This window comes from Poeciliopsis prolifica, unplaced genomic scaffold (assembly GCF_027474105.1).
Source record: "Poeciliopsis prolifica strain line A6 unplaced genomic scaffold, Auburn_PproV2 SCAFFOLD004, whole genome shotgun sequence".
Lineage (NCBI taxonomy): Eukaryota > Metazoa > Chordata > Actinopteri > Cyprinodontiformes > Poeciliidae > Poeciliopsis > Poeciliopsis prolifica.
The window spans coordinates 1370802-1387866 of NW_026562379.1; the positions used below are offsets into that span (position 1 = coordinate 1370802).

General features: G+C 38.1%; 2 protein-coding genes across 2 annotated transcripts; both read left to right on the top strand.

Moving 5' to 3' along the window:
- Nucleotides 1–1060: 1060 nt before the first annotated feature.
- On the top strand, nucleotides 1061–5267 carry LOC129359146 (uncharacterized). The gene is made up of 10 exons (XM_055028563.1): nucleotides 1061–1187; nucleotides 1273–1578; nucleotides 1733–1786; nucleotides 1897–1932; nucleotides 2029–2145; nucleotides 2245–2269; nucleotides 2370–2410; nucleotides 2524–2574; nucleotides 2662–2765; nucleotides 3704–5267. The coding sequence occupies exons 1-10, from the start codon at nucleotides 1094–1096 to the stop codon at nucleotides 3833–3835; spliced, it is 960 nt and encodes a 319-aa protein (XP_054884538.1). The 5' UTR covers nucleotides 1061–1093; the 3' UTR covers nucleotides 3836–5267.
- Nucleotides 5268–5389: 122 nt separating this feature from the next.
- Nucleotides 5390–16150, top strand: spa17 (sperm autoantigenic protein 17). Its single transcript, XM_055028070.1, has 6 exons — nucleotides 5390–5851; nucleotides 5948–6027; nucleotides 6120–6169; nucleotides 11893–11917; nucleotides 13120–13321; nucleotides 15220–16150. Exons 1-6 carry the CDS (start codon nucleotides 5698–5700, stop codon nucleotides 15273–15275), a joined length of 567 nt encoding a protein of 188 aa, XP_054884045.1. The 5' UTR covers nucleotides 5390–5697; the 3' UTR covers nucleotides 15276–16150.
- Nucleotides 16151–17065: the final 915 nt, after the last annotated feature.

Here is a 17065-nt window from a genome sequence, read left to right on the forward strand (position 1 = left end):
TTGAAGTACGTTCCTTCTGGACACACACCGACAAACACTTCGTCACTGAGCATAAGATCTGCACTCCCTTCTGCGACTTCTCACACCAAAATAAGGAGAAATTGGTCATTATGTTAATAAATGTACTTTAGGAGAAAATAAAGGCATGAAGATTGTTTTTCTTACCTGAAGCAGCTCCAGGTTTTATGAGCAGCAGAAGAACCACAGGAGCTAAAATATATAACAAATACATAGCCCTCACCAAGCACATCATATCTGGATGTCTAATTCTGTGTACAAGAACAGGATTTCTCCATTTCCAGAGCACAGCATTTTGGTCTAATCCCACACGGATAAATGTTTAGAGCCAAGAAAAGCGTGAGGCCTGTTTGCCTGAAAGTGAAATGAGTAGGAAATGTGATTCCCAGGTGGTGACTGAAGCTGACAGTGATGTGCAATTAGGTTCTGTAACTGTATCTGTGACTTTCATTATGCATGAGCAAGTGCAAATGCTAGCCTAGTTGTTTCTGTTAGTGGATCACAGCAAATTATTTATGTTACCCAGGAGCTGTCATTCACTGTAAGTAGGAGATTTAAGACACAGAATATATCAAAGTCATTTATTTGCATGGAATAAATGGATGCAAACAAGGTACATTTTGTTTTCCCAGGGAAATACTTGAAAAATACATCATTCAAATACAGAGAAGCATTAAACGTTGACTGCAGCAGACACAAAGCTACAAAAGCAAATGACACCCTCAGCCTTCCTGCATTAGCATGTGTTGTGAAGCCTTTAAAAAGATTGGTGTCAACTGCATGAGCATAGTATTAATCCACAAATAAAAAAACTTTATCTTCAGTAAAAAAATATAAAAATAAAATAAAATAAAAAATCAGTAGTGCATAATTGTGTTCCATGAAAAGTGCTGTTTTTTAACAGCACTTTTCTGACAGGAAGCCAGATGCGATGTATGGAAAGTTGTGCATTATTTTTGCACACCCCTGAATCCTTTTGAACACCACTTCCTGTACCCGAACTGAAGAGGAGAAACATATATGTGGGTATGTGCAGGTGCAACCAACAGCAGGCTGCAAGAACACAGGGTATTTTATGTTTGCATATAAGGAACAAAGAAATAAGAAAAAAGGAGCGGCAATGCAGGTCTTAGTCTACTTGATTATACTCTGCCTTTCGGTTCTAAAAGGTAAAACAATTATTCCTAATGTTTCATCTTCATGGTAACATAACTTCTCTTTCTCAACTGCAGCTAAATTATCCTCTTTTTGCAGGAAGTGTGATATCTGAAAATGCAAAGGCACCCACTGATTACAAGATGGTAAGACAGGGGCAAAATCTCATGCTGAACTGCACCTACAACTGCTCGTCTGGATTTGTCCGTGGCTCCTGGAGGACAGAGTCTGATATCTCTCCTTGTAACACAACTAAAAGTAATGCCAGCTATTGCACTGTGTCCATCTGCCTATCAAACATTTCTACTCAAGATACAGAGAAGAACTACAGATGCTACACAGAAGACACGGAAGACCCTGAACTCACAAAAACAACAGTTCACACTGTTTTCCTTCGACTTCAAGGTATACAATGCTCTATAAATAAATGTAAATAAATGTGTAATAAATGTTATGTATATATATATATTTTTTTTTTAATATAAAAACTTGTGTTTTTATATAACATAAGTTGTGTAAGAAAGCAAGGACTGACTCACCCTTTCTCTTGCATTTGTAGCTCAAGACACTGTCTCAAACTGGACAAGTAACCCAAACCTTCTTCTTGAAAATAGTGAGAAGCCTTTCTAATATCTGATACAAAATATTCCATATTTGCAACAATTATTTGAACAGTTTTTGATTAATCCTTATGTTTTAATACAACAATCTTAATTATCTTAGCATCGCTTGCTACTGAATCAGGGACTTCAAACAAAGGTGAGGCAGTATCAAAAACAAAAACATTCTAAATTATGAAAAAAAAAACTGTTTTTACATTTAATAAATTCTAATACATCTGTTTAATGACAACAGGACAGTTTAATGTAATGAAGGTTTTGGCAGCGGTAACCGTCACAGTGGCCATGGTTCTTGCAGCTTTGGCCGTCTTCTTGTGCGTAAATCACAACAAGTCGATCTGGAAGGGTAGAGGTGATTACAATGTAGTATTCTATTGCAAAAAAATAAGTGTAAATCCTAGATGAATGCACAGATTTGAATGTAGTGTGACAGCAATGCCTCTCATTCCAGGGCAGCGGGTTGTGTCCAAATCATGGTGAGCCATCTAAGCTCATACTTGTTTACATTTCTGCGCAATTAACGGTGAAACCTGTGATTTAGAATTTACTAATCAACCTTATTTTACATTTTTCCAGCTCATCACAATCCCCAAATGCTGTCCTCCTACCAGTAAAAGGTAACACACAAAACATATCGGACAAATAGAGACATACGAGTTTCGAGTATCGGATAAATGAAGAACATTCAGAAAGACCTCTTGAACTAATGTTTGCCATCTTTTCCATACAGGCACGCTATCGACACAAAGTGAGAAAATAACCTTACGAATTCCTCCGCCTGGTAAGACAAACACGCAGAACCATCTTTCTTATAGTCCACATGTCGGCTGATGTTTATAAGTAAACTGTGTTGTTCTGTTTGACCCAGACAATGAGGGGGACACAGAGGTTCCATATGCGGACATAATGATCACCATCCGAGGGGTCAGTACACCCGAGCTCACTAAGGTTGGCTACTTAGGAACAGGAGAGGTGAGAGACAAAGCAAGACAAGCTCAAACCTACCAATTCACCCATCGTTCTATCTCCATCTTGATTGTGCAGGCGGGTTTACCAAAAAACCTGTATTTTATTTTATTTTATTACTTTTTAAATATACCTTTGTCTTGTGCACTTCTCTGTCCAGTGTCAGCCCATCTAGATAAACACCAAACTTTGATTAAAAAAAAAAACAAGCCAGATCACATGTGGATTAAAAACTATTTTAAGTCAATGAGTAGTTCATGCTTGATAGGAAATGAGACAAGAATTTCTCAAAGGATAACAACAACATAAAAGGAGTGCCAATTTATGAACACATACGAGTTTCCTGATTGTCTGCAAATTTGCATCCTTTATGCCGTTATACAAAAATAAACGTCAAGAAAATTCAGAGGGTTTGAGATGAATTGTTTTTCCATTTTAGTTAATCCAAGCATAGATGGAAATCAGCAAGACCCTTTTGACAATATAACAAGTGATAAGAAACAGGTTTACCTATAATCAAACCTGAAACAATTTGGGTTCACTTAAGAGGCCTGTGGACTTTCAGTTTGTGTTAGATTGGGTATGTTAAAGTCAATATGTGGTAAGCTCATCGACTTCCAACAAAAAACATCTGAATCTTCTAACAAAGTATCAATTGAATTATTCCCACACTTGTGTATTCAAGTTATTGCAATATTTTATTTCACATATTTCACCTCAGATAGCGTATTTGTGTGTTTTTCAATTGTTTTTTCAAGGTTAATTTTTACATTTTTTTACACTGCAAAACAGAAGTCTGTAATATTTTGAGTCAATGAAACTTGTAGATTGTCTTTATTAAGTTTTTAAATATGCCGTTTATTTTATTGTGTATTTGCAGGATTTTTAGTAGAAATTCAATGCTTAATCGTGAAACAAAGGTTAATTTTCTTTTTTATGTGCAGTGGCGGGGCGATGAACCAAGATGCCACCTGCAGGCCTCGCGTTCAGCTGACAGGCTGCATGTTCCCCAGCCCAGAGAGGTCAGCCGCAAGATGAGCACCAACTCCGAGTATGCGGTTATCACATATGCCTGACTATAAGCACTTCAGCCAGCCTTTCTTTGGACCATGTGGTCCAGGAAGCATCCACTGTACCTCGGTAAAATTTTCCAATCACAATTTCATAAACTTACACTTAAACTGTGTAAATTGTGATTCAAATACTCCTGTTAATGCTTGTTTTTGCAAGGTCCATTCCATCAAGGGCTGCTTAAAATGCAGAAGTGATAAAACACAAATAGAGAGTAATCATCTACAACAAAGCACAGGTGCTTTCTTGTTTTGCTGATGCTTTTCACTCTGACAACGGCAGGCCTACATATGGACAGCATGCATTAAGTGTATAAGTTGATACAGTTAAATTTTAATGCATTCTTTTTATCTTCAAATGGATCCCTCTAAAGGGACAAATAATTTGACTTGAGAAAAATCGTTTCAAAGATGGTTTTGTACAATTAAAAGATAAATCCTGAACAAAGCCCCAAAAATACTCACAACATAATATGTTTCTGCTAATCCACATACATTCTGAGTTGTCTTTTCTTGGGATTTTGTAGAAGAAGCATTTTGTTCACATAACCTCTGTGCCAGGGATACATTAGCCTACACACAGCTATTTCAGCACCCAGTAGAGGCTTATCGTGCAGGTTTACTGTGAAGGGAGAACGGAGAATAGATACTTATGCGTCTTCTCTGGTTAAGATGTTGTAAATAGTCTTGTGCATACAAAAAAAAAGGGAAATCTATTTTTCTACAGCAGATAAAGAACTTAAAATAAAACTTCTTGAATAAGGAAATTGAGCAAAATTTTTTTTTTCAAAATCAGGATTCTAAAAGTAATAATTGTGCCAATCTGATAACTGAATAACTGTAAGAACGACTGACTCATTGTAAATAGAATACAAATATAAATACATTAAATGTTTCAGCAGATGAAATCCACATGTATAGCACATTGTTAATACAGTGTTTTATGTATAGTAAATGTTCACAATATTTATGATATGTATTTACTCTTTCAAACTCGAAAGCCCCAAGTTAAGCAAACCGAGATTTTTTTAAAGTTAATTAAGTTAATTTGTAGAAGAAGACTTGAAAACATTCAAAAAGCAACTTGTTTTTGTCTAGATATGATCCTCCCTTATGAGCAGCTTAGCTAGGTTTTGGTGTTCTTTGAAAAAATTCAGGACTACCGCAGTAACCTATTGTTTGAAAACATTTTAAATTACTCATGTTCTCTTTTTCAATAAAAAAAGAAGAAAACAGGGATAATCAATAATCAATTTTTCATAAAAAGCTATTTTATGTTAATCTTATACAATTGTGGAAGTCATTTTTTGCAATATACGCTTCAGTATTATTTAATTTTTTTACACACATTTATTTAAATAAATGTTTTTATGAATGTAACAATGATTTTTTTTCCCTCTAAGTCTATCAAAAATACAAAAAAAAATGTTTATGGGTATTTCTCTTTGCCTGTGTTATCATGTTTTGTGTAAAATAAAGATTTTTATTGAACTATGCTGGAATGTGTTGCGTCATACATGACCCTTGTCTGTCTCCGTACTTGGAATCGTTGCTAAGCAACAGATATCAACATGACCCGGCACTAGTGGTGGCGCTAGCTAACTTTAAACGTCGATTTAGGTCGATTTAAAATGCGTCCAGGTAACAGGTGTTACAACAAACCGTTGTATTAGAACGGACTTTTGAGAAAGATGGTTTACATTTAAACAGTTCACTGGTTCATTAGCGAGATTTACTTGCGAACGTAAACAATATTCAGGAAGTCCGTTGACCAAAGATGCTAGATTAGTGGTGACATTTCACTTGCGAAAAGCCGGAAACCTCTTGCTGTCATTCATAGCGTGGAATCAGGCACGTAGCTCGGGAAAATGTCGGTGCCTTTTTCCAACACTCACCTGAGGGTACCTCGGGGATTCGGGACCCTCTTGGAGGGACTGACCCGAGAGGTTCTCCGGGACCAGCCGGACAACATCCCCGCATATGCAGCGCAGTATTTTGACAAACTTCTGAAAGAAAGAGAAGGTAACATAAGAGCACGAGAAGATAAAGTAGCAGTGCTTCATTGAAACTTCATATTTAATTAAATAAGGGAAATTAAGGTCCTTCTTTCCTTCACAGAAAGTGGGATGGACCCTTCTGAGTGGGCTGCCAAGCTGGAAGACAGGTTCTACAATAACCATGCTTTCAAGAGTGCAGGGGTACACACTTTTTGAAGTTACACCTCTCAACATTTCTCACTAAACTGATGCCTATGTCAGGTTATTGTACTATTATCTTTTTTTTTTTCTAGACTGTTAGTCCTGAAAAGGAAACAGCAACAGAGGAAGCCGACGTTTCCAAGTGAGTGTCACTTTAAGTGCAGCAAGCACGATCAAGAGGAGAGGGAGAGGAAGAGCATGAGGGAAAAGATAGAAATGTGCTCTGATGAAATTACATTGGAGTTTACATTTTCATCAATAAAAAGCCTTACTCAGTTTGTCATTTATTACATTTTTATACTGACCTTTCAACTCAACTGAGCGAGTTAATACAAGGCCATTTTGCGACCACTGTTTTCTCAATGCACTTTTGAAGACAAGTAGGTCCTGTTATTATCCCTTCATACTGAAATATAACAAAATCAGTCCAACTCATTCTGATGTAATACAATTATGTATATTAAGATTTCAAAGCAAAGATTTAAGAGCAATTCTAATGCATTTGTTGCAAATTCAGCTGATTTGATAATCCAATTAGAATAAATGATGTGAAATATGGACAGAAACACTTCACCTATCTTTTTTTTCATTATTATTTTTGCCCAAACTCCTTGGAACTCAAAGCTTGTGAACTCTGCATGTGAAGTATTGTTAGAGGGTTGCCTGCCTGCGTCAACAAACCAGACTTAAGTTGTTGATGGAGAAATAACAAGCTTGTGCAGTGCTCCCATAAGAAACCAAGTTTGGGAAACAGTGGTCTTATTCAGTTGACTTTTGTTTTCTTGATTTTTTGTTGTTGTTTTAGAGCAGGCCATAATGTGTTGTTTTTGGGGCCACATTTTGCTGACGTGTTCTACTCAGGTGATTTCTTGATGAGTAGTTTAGTGCTTAGTAAACGTGGCTTGTGAAATTAAACCAAAAGATGTGGTTAATCACCACTAATTCATGATTTAACAAGAGAGTCATGCATGTGGCCACCTTTTCACACAGGGTAGGGTTCGATTGGATAGATTTCTTTCAAGTGGAAAATTTCATTTAGTATTTACTCAGGTTGTTTTCACCCAATATCAAAATTTGTTTGATGACCTAAAACATTTAAGTGAGACAAACAAGAAGAAGAAAAAACAGAAGATTTTCTATGTCATGGCTGAGAGGAAATGGCGGAACAGAACTACTTGAGACTAAAAGCAGCAGAGAACATACACAGGTCGCAGTTGAGTTTGAAAGATGCATTTAATAAATTCTAAGCATTGCTTTATTCTGTAGTATTTCTAAAAAAATATTCCATTTCGTTGTTGTTTCTCAGAGAAAAACCAAGCGAATCCCAAACTGAAGAAGAACCAAGTCGCTCAGTTGAAGATACAGCTCTTTCCACCGAACATCTTCCTGTTTCAGATATAACTGATTCGGCTGAAGGCCCACAGGATGAAGAAACTGAAGTACAACAAACAGAACAGACATCAGAAGCAGATGAACAGAGCAGGATGGACAAAGATCATGAGCTTACCAAAGCTGAACCTAGTCAAATTATCGGACTAGACAGTGAAGTAGATGAAAACCTACTACACCTGAGTTTGATTCAGGTGGACCCGGATTTGCCAGCCCATAAAACTTCAGATGTAAGCAAGGGAGACCTATCCAAATATGATCTTTCCAGCTTGGGGAAGGGCCGGGAATATAAGAAAGTAGCTCAACCATTTGGTGCATTTGAAGAGCAGGAAAGTGTTGGCTCAGAAGAAAAGCAAACTGTAGAATCAGAACCACTTCAGAGCCTTCTACATTTGACTCTTCATGTGGACACCTCTGCTTCAGAGCCTGGTGAAACAAAAACTACATCAGAAGATGACATTTGTCAAGAAGACACATATTCTGCTGAAAAAACAGAAACTACAACCCAGCTTGAGGAAAATGCTGTCGAATTACCCACAAATCAGTATGAAATCCATCTGGACATCCAACAAGAAGCAAAGGATGAAGCTCAAAGTGAAAGGGAAATAACAGAGACTGAAAGTGAGAGGGAAATAATAGAGACTAAAAGTGAGGGGGAAATAACTGAGACTCAAGGTGAGAGGGAATAACTGAGACTGAAAAGAAAAGGAAATAACTGAGACTAAAAGTGAGGGGGAAATAACTGAGACTGAGAGTGAGGGGGACATAACAGAGACCGAAAGTGAGAAGGAAATAACAGAGACTGAAAGTGAGAAGGAAATAACAGAGACTGAAAGTGAGGGGGAAATAACTGAGACTCAAGGTGAAGGGGAAATAACCGAGACTCAAGGTGAAGGGGAAATAACTGAGACTCAAGGTGAAGGGGAAATAACTGAGACTCAAGGTGAAGGGGAAATAACTGAGACTCAAGGTGAAGGGGAAATAACTGAGACTCAAGGTGAAGGGGAAATAACTGAGACTCAAGGTGAGAGGGAAATAATTGAGACTCAAAAAGAGAAGGAAATGACTGAGACTCAAGGTGAGAGGGAAGTAACTGAGACTCAAAAGGAGAAGGAAATGACTGAGACTCAAGGTGAGAGGGAAGTAACTGAAACTCAAAAGGAGAAGGAAATGACTGAGACTCAAAAAGAGAAGGAAATGACTGAGACTCAAAAGAGAAGGAATGACTGAGACTCAAAAAGAGAAGGAAATGACTGAGACTCAAAAAGAGAAGGAAATGACTGAGACTCAAAAAGAGAAGGAAATGACTGAGACTCAAAAAGAGAAGGAAATGACTGAGACTCAAAAAGAGAAGGAAATGACTGAGACTCAAAAAGAGAAGGAAATGACTGAGACTCAAAAAGAGAAGGAAATGACTGAGACTCAAAGTAGGGGGGGAACAACAGAGACTGAAGTTTCTCTTCAGAAAACCAGGGAAAGTCCAGCAGTCTCTGAGAAGTCTGTCGATAGTGTCAAGGAAGGAAAGCAGGTGACATTTAAAGAAGAAGATGAAATTTTTACTCCTTTAGTGGATCACGAATTTGAAAATATAGATTATGAGGAGACTTCTGATAGTTCTGATGGGACACCTACTGACCCTAAGGAAGAGGAAGGGCCTTCTGGGAGTTAGGAGAACAGCACAGCAGGCGCAAACATCAGCGATAAGGTAATACTGGTTGCTTGCGAAACTATACACTCTGTTATGATGCATTTCACATCTATGCAGTAAAGTTTGCACAGTTTTTGCAAGCAATTTCCTTTTACTGCCATAATTTCCGTAGAACTGAAAGTGATCATTATATTGCCCTCCATAATATTTCAGCAAGCATCCCTTATTGCATAGAAACCTCCTAATTGTGTAACTAATTCTGTTTTTGCAACGCTCCTTCAGGAGTTCTTTCGGCTTGTTCTTGACACATATTCTGGGTGGAACTTTTTTTTTGAGTGCGATTTCACACATGATTGGTCATAAATTTGAAAATGACACAAAAAAAAAATCAATTCTGCAGCCTAGGACTTCAACACTCCAACGGAGTTGAGCAGTCTTTGTGAAGCAGGAAAATGTGCAGGCCAGAAAGAACTCCTTGTTCTTACCACTTTGATAACTAACTAACTAAAAAATAAAAGCAATAAAAATAACACATGTTTCCATATTTTCAACATATCTGCAGGCCTGAAGATTCTGGAATGCCCCACACCTCGACCTCATTCAAAGTTCATGGGCGTTGAGCCAGGAAAATAAATATTTTAACTAACCTGCAGAATATGCCGGTTAGTTGCAGAATATGCCGGTTAGTTGCAGAATATGCCGGTTAGTTGCCAGTGACTAGCAACCTTCCGGCACAAATTGCCGTTTGTTGTTGGGGTTTTCTTTGTGGTTTTTTTCTTTTTTTACTTTTTCTCCAATATTATATATTTAATCCTGTATCCAAATATATTTAATTTTGTATGTACTGTGTATCCGTTTAATCCTGTTTATGTATCCACATATATTTAATCCTGTATATACTGTGAATCCATTTAACCCTGTATGTGTTAATCTGTATATACTGTGTCCATTTAAACCTGTATATACTGTGTATCCACATATATTTAATCCTCTATTTGTATCCACATATATTTAATCTTGTATGTGTATCCACACATTTAATCCCTGTACATACTGTGTATTCACTCTCAAATAGAGAATCGTTTAAATAAATCATTAAAAAGCTCAAAATTATTGTGGCATAAATAAATGTTTGGTGTTTGTTAACCTCTGACAGAAACTGGGGCCTTTTATAGGAAGCCGTACAGAAACACAACTCTCTGTCTGGAGGGAAATGTTTGAAAATGTCTCCAAAATATTTCATTCTTTGAATGATGTCATTTTCTCTCTGATCTCTTCAAATGCCATCTTTTCTGGCATGGCGATAGAAATGACTTGGTGGTCTTCATCACTCTGCATCAATGCCTGTTTTCTTGTAAAAGAAAAAAAAAGCTGTCTGGATTAGATCAACGCCTCGCCCCCCCAGAGTGAAACTGGTCTCTGTCATCTCTCCAAAAGGACGACTGAGGAATTTCTCAAACATTTCCAGTGCTGTCACAGGTAAAACCCCATCTGGTTTGTCTGGACCAACCAGGCTTCTCCAAACATACAGGGAGGGAGTGTAGGAAGGAGTACCGAGAATGTTACTATGGTAACTCCCTCACCATCCACGTGGGGAGGGTCATGGATTTAATAGGAGATGGTGATGCTGATAGTTGCTAGGCACCCTCTGCATCAGTGCTGTACCTTTTGGAGCAGTTTCTAACTCACGGAGTAAAAAAGTAGATCCTAACATAAGTTAAAACGAGGCCACTTTTGCAACATTAAGACAGCTGTGTTGACACCGGCGTATTATTTTTTTATTATGACTTATATTTTCACGAACTCAATTTAAAATGCTGATACTTACAATACAAATTAAGCAGATTAGCTTCATGGGGATTCGTTACCACCAATTCAAATGTGTTTAAAATTTCAAAATATTGATCCATTAATTATCAGAGCAACTCAGCTTCGAGCTGTAAGGCATTTTGCCGCAATTACCATGATGAACTGCTCAGCTAATTGGCATCACTGCGTTGCTGTTTGACATATAACGTGGATAAATGGATGTTTTCTGGTCCTCCCTCTCTCCCCCCGTCTTGTCTGTTAGGCTTGCAGAGGAGTGTGGGCGGCCGTACCAGCTGGGATCAGAGGGATGGAGAGAACTGTTAGCTCTTTCTGCCTCTAATAAATTTATAACACCTGCAAAAAAAAAAAAAAAAGTCCCGCTCCAAGATGCTTGCACAGTTTTTGTTTTCACACTATTAGTAGAATTTTGTTTTTTAGGGGCGGGGGGAGAATCTACTGTTTCATTGCCATCTGGACTTTAAATAGTGTGTCCAGACTGGTCACTTGTTTTTTTTCCTTTTTTCTTAATTGTGAAATTTCTTACTGTGATGGAGAAAGTTGTCAAATTTTAATAATACAGGTTCCAAGCAGAACACACAGAAAGATGGTCAAACTAAATATTTCGCTTGCTCGTGTGATGAGTCATTTCCATTTTAATGTGGTTCTTTGTGGATCTGTTAGACATTTACAAGGGTAAAGTGAGCAGAGTAGGTCAGAAACCCTAATGAGACCGAAAGGATGAAACACATGCTGTTATGTTTGTAGGAGGTCTCTCTTTCTCCTTCTCCCTCTCTCTCTCTTTCTGTCTGTGTGTCCCTGCTTCTCTCTTCCTCTCTCCCTCTCCCTCTGTGCGTGAGCGACTGTTACTGAACATACAGCGACTGCTAGTGAGAGCCAGTCAGGCATCTGTATTGTATCAGAGACCCGTTCAAAGACCGTCCTCCCCGGCCCGAGTCAGAATTTATTCAGGCACTCGGGTTAAACTAGATCAGCTCACTTGAAGACTGAAGTCGTACCAGAGCAAAAGAAATGGACTGTCACAATGTGAGTAAACGCTTCAGATGAACTTTTAACACCTTTTTAGCTGTTTGGATGAATCTGTTGGTACTCAAAGGTGAAGCCCAAGGGTTGTTACTGGGAATGCCAAACTGCATGCAGAAGCTAGAATTGTTTTTATCCTTTGAGGTGGTGTGTTATTTTTTTTTCCTGTTTTTTTCTTCTTCTTCTTCTTCTTATTATTATTCAAAGCTAAATTCCTTAAAAGAAGTGAATATGTCGTACAGAAAGAAAACATGCCAACTTTCCACAATAGATGTGTTTGGCAGTGTATGTCTCTGTTCTCCTGTGAAAGAGCTGGATGCTGGCTGCTCTGTGAGCAGTCAGACAGAGAGGCTAATGAATGCTGGCCGAACAGGTGGGTGGTCACACTCCCACACTAGAAGGGGTTTCACTGGAGACATGATGCGCTGCTTCACTGAGATAGCGGGATGGCAGTGGGGCCGATCTGTGGGCTGCATTGCTTCAGTGGGAAATGTCAGTTCGTTACCACGAGCAAAACACGACGTACGCGCAATCTGTTGTCTCCACAAAAATTGAATAGGTGTTTACATAACTCATCAATATCCGTGGCAATTTTTCACTGACAATTTGTCACCAGCAGGAATTTCTCTGCCCGCCCACTCCGCTTGTCCTCTGGGAAAGTGGATGCTGAGTGGCTGTCGTGGACTGCAACAATTTTTTAGTTTTTTTTTGCTGAATAGTCTTGTTTTGCAGAGAAGGTGTATTTTTATTTCTTTGACAGGGGCCTGGGTGTGAATTTGGCAAGTTTGGAATGATGTAAAGTAACTTCAAGCTGCAGTCTTCAAATCTTGGGCACATGTTAGTTTCTCATGATGAAAGATTCAACTCTTTCCTTTGAAGATAAAAACACATAAAACAAAAAGAAAGTTTTGAAATCAGTAGATTTGAACTGGCAGTGTTTCATTGACAAAAACAGAATGTAGACTTGGAAAAAGTTGAATGTTGACAGACTGAGAACACTGAGCACAGCTGCTAAAATGAACATGCCTCAGGCAAAAAAATAAATAAATAAATACAACTGTTAAGCATTTACAGTTAACCTAGCAAAATATGGTCTCGCAATCTGTTATTGGTGGAAAAACTCCCACAAGTGTTTTATGGAAAGACATTGAGAGAAAACACCATCACATGAAGTCCTGCTGTAAACTCGCTTGTCCTCGTAGCAGGAGGAGTGCAGCCGACCCCAGGAGGAGGAGGACATCTTGGACATCCCCCTGGATGACCCCGAGGCCAACAGAGCCGCTGCCAAGATCCAGGCTGGCTTCCGCGGCCACATGACTCGCAAGAAGATGAAGCCAGAGGACAAAACCGAAGGGGAGGAGGTGAGCAGCACTGGGGATGTGCTCAACAGCAGCCAGGGGGGCTCAGGTCAGTGTTGTAGAGCCTAGGGGTAAGACTAAGTCCCATAATGCTGCAAAGAGGGCATTATGGTTAGCGAATGTAAATCTGGTAAGAGACAGAGAGGCTCTCATCATGTCATAACTGCACTAGATAACTTAAGGTAAGTGATGGGGAAGTTACTTATTTAGATAAAGCCAAATATATTCACTAATACAATCTTAAACATTAGGACAACAGCCATTTAATCCTATACATAATTCAGTCTGTCTTTTAAAAGTCCCTCATGGTTTAACCCAAGTGTGATTAATGCAAGACATAACTGAGTGACTCATTTAATTACCCCATGGGATAGCGACAGATGACTGAATGTCTCGGTTCATTTTTTTCTCCTCGAGAGCTCAGATTAATCTGCCTCTACATGCAAGAGGCATTCAGGTTCCTTTTGCTTGGAAAATGTCAAGTACTGTCATCTCGCACCTATTTACTAGTCTCTATTTGATGTAAGAGAGTGGGTGGGGAAAAAAATTGACATTTAATTATTACATTAGAAAATACTCAACAAGCTGTGCTTATGCTTTACAAACCAATGTTTCTGTGGGTGACAAAAGTCTAAGGAAATGTTTTTTTTTTCCACTATTATTAGGTCAATTTTTATGGTAACTCCCTCACACAAATATATATTTATATAGTTATATATAAAGTTGTATATATATGTATATATATGTTATATATATATATATATAACTCACTGTATGTGAGTTATATAATAACTAATATACAGAATTTAGTGAGAAATAAATGTATTTTAAAAAATTTAAATAAAAGCACAGCAAATTCAAGTGATATAAGATACATAGCCTACTGGGACTTTAGATTTGAAGAGTTGCCACAAACTGTGAGATTAATACAACTGCTTTATGGATATTAATTATTATCAACATTACTAATTGATGTTGAACCTTGAGTTCGGAAATGTTTCCTTTAACAAACGTTGCGTCACATTTGTAACCATGGGGCTGAAAGTGCAGTTAGTCTGTGCGTGACCAATAGAATAATCCTCCAGTGTTTGCTAAAAACAAAACTTAATTTGTATTAGATTAATATAGTAACCTGTAGAAAATAGGACTTTTGCCTTCCCAAAACATCTGGGTGATGTTGCCAATGTCTTAATTTCTCTCAATAATCTGAGCCAATAATTCACATTTATCTGAAAGTCAAAATGACACGTAGTTGGATGGAAAGGCACAAAAAACGTTGGCCATAGAATAACCAAAGCTACATATGGTGAGGCCATGACTGACCTACATTCAGGCAAGAAAATAAAAGAATGAAAACAACAAAAAAAAGAAACGCAGATTACAAAGATAATTATTTCCATCAATCTCCACGAACTTGAATTAAAACTTTAAATATGCATGACCCATTTTTTTCCCAAGTATGGCCGGCTTTTAATCAGGTGAGCGTGTTTAACATGGTGGATCTGCATCAATAATTCTCCCTAACCCAGTTGCTGGATGCTTTGTGTCTTTAGGTAGGAGATGTATTTATAGCTGCAGGTGCATTAGGTACAGTATAAGCCTAAAATGGCCGAGCAGAATTAATGGACCTGTCGGAGGGGAACTGAGCGTCTTGAGCTCCTCCCACAGGGGTAGACCCCCTTTCTACAAGAGACGTTCTCATCAGTCATTTCAACTGTCACCCTCCAGATAACTCCAATATAAACTATACACTAAAAGTTTGGAGAAGTAATAAACATATTCTGAAACCAAAAGTTTTCTCACTTTTTTTTTTTTCCAGTAGCTTTTCTCAACTTCAGTTTGTCGCTTTGTCTGAGAGGCTCTTTAACCTTGACGGTAATAGATATAGGAACGGTCCTTTCTAGGTTCTTCATATCCTGACTACGCCTCGCCTATTTCTGTTTTTAGAGACAGGAAGATCGGGGTCAGTAGAGGGAGACGACACATCTGTGCCGGAGCAGTGACACCCTTGTTGTCCTGACCTGGATGATGAGAGGGAGAAGAGTCAAGAAGAGGTAGTGAGAGATGTGTGGAACAAGCTGGCACAAGCTGGTTTGCAGGCTTACCTTTTTAATCCCACCCCAACAAAATCATATCCCTCCCTCCCCCAACATGAGTTAGCTTAGAAAATGAACAGTTTCGAGGGTGTGTTATGTGAAATATTTGTGAACTTTAACACTCCCTCCCTGCTTCTTTGGCGGCCTCATCAGTACGGATATGTTTGACCCAGAATTTGCGACTCACTGCATGTACTTGTGAAATTTCTGGTACTGTGCTAGTTTTTAGATGATGATCTGTGAATGTGAAAATGAATGTCTGCCAAAAGCTAAACAGGGCTTATTTTTTGAATGGATCAGTGCATATATCCTGTGTATACATCACTTTTTGTGACCAGTGGCTTCTGTTTTGTTTTGATTTGCCACGTTTTCTTTTTGTTGTTGTTGTTGGTTTTCTTTTTGTTTCTGTTTTTTGATGTGCTTGTATTTTGACCGTTTTCTGACTTGCTTACAAAAACAATTAAAGCATCCAAATCGCCAAAAGAAAAGTAGCTATGTATGTTCTATTTTTTGTTTATATCTTTCTGGCCATGTGATACTTTTCACAACAAGCATTTTTCTATAAATCTGATCTTCCAGAGCAGTAAGCATGCTGTATCTACACTCTTATCCAGATGCATTTTGGTACAGCTTTACCTTATGCGGTAATAGTTCTATATGCTCTGTTCCTGTGTTGTGCTGTAAGTTTTTTCAGAGCCCTTGTGCTTCAAAAATTAACTGAGTAGAACCTGAACTTTGGTGTAGAGTCGTGGCATTACACTAATAAATCCATTCTAACTATACAGTGAAACTTGAGGATGTGTTTGTTTCAAACAGGCCCCATTGATGTTCAACTGCATCTCGTCCTTCCATTAAATGGTTAAAAGTTCAGCCGCTCGTTCTCCTCTGCGACAGTAGCAGAGTATTTAATCAGAGGAAGCATGTTTTATTGAAGCTGAAACATTTTTTTTGTCTCCTGTGGAGCTCACTAATGCAAGAAATCTCATGAATAATTTATTACACAAACGTGTGTTTCTCGAGCTGCAGACAAAAGTTCCCAGGTTTGGTGGCAATAATGTTTATTAGACAACACGGCTTTATTATAGTAATTATGTTTTGCATAGTTGCAGAGCCGGCGTAGATTAATGGCACAGATGCGCTAATCACATCTCCAGATGTTTTCTCCACACAGTGATGTATGTTTTCTCACATAGAGAGCAACAGTGGCTTGCAAAATTATTAACTTTTCCACATTTTGCCACATCGCAGCTACAGACCTTAATGTAGTTCAATAAGATTTTAGGTGCAGCACAAAACGGTGCATGACAAAGAAGTAAAGCGTAAATGCTGCAAAACTTTTTTTTTTCTTAATTTTTTTCTTTTCTATGAAAATTTTAAGAGTAACAAGGCATATATAGTGAGCACCTGTTTACTATGACACCCCAAAATAAAATGCAGACCAAGAGTGGCCTTCACAAGTTCCTTAACTAGTAAAGTGAGTTGATATGTATACAGCTGTTCTGTCAAGTCCTCAGAAGATTGTTGGGAAATATTTGTGAAGAAACAGAATCATCAGAATCATGATATTCAGTTGTTGAAAGCAGGTTTGGGATATGAAACAGTAACTCATAATTTGAACATCTCAAACAGCAATTAATTACTCAATCCACCATCCCAAAATGGAAGAAATACTGGACAAGATGGTCATGATAACTTTA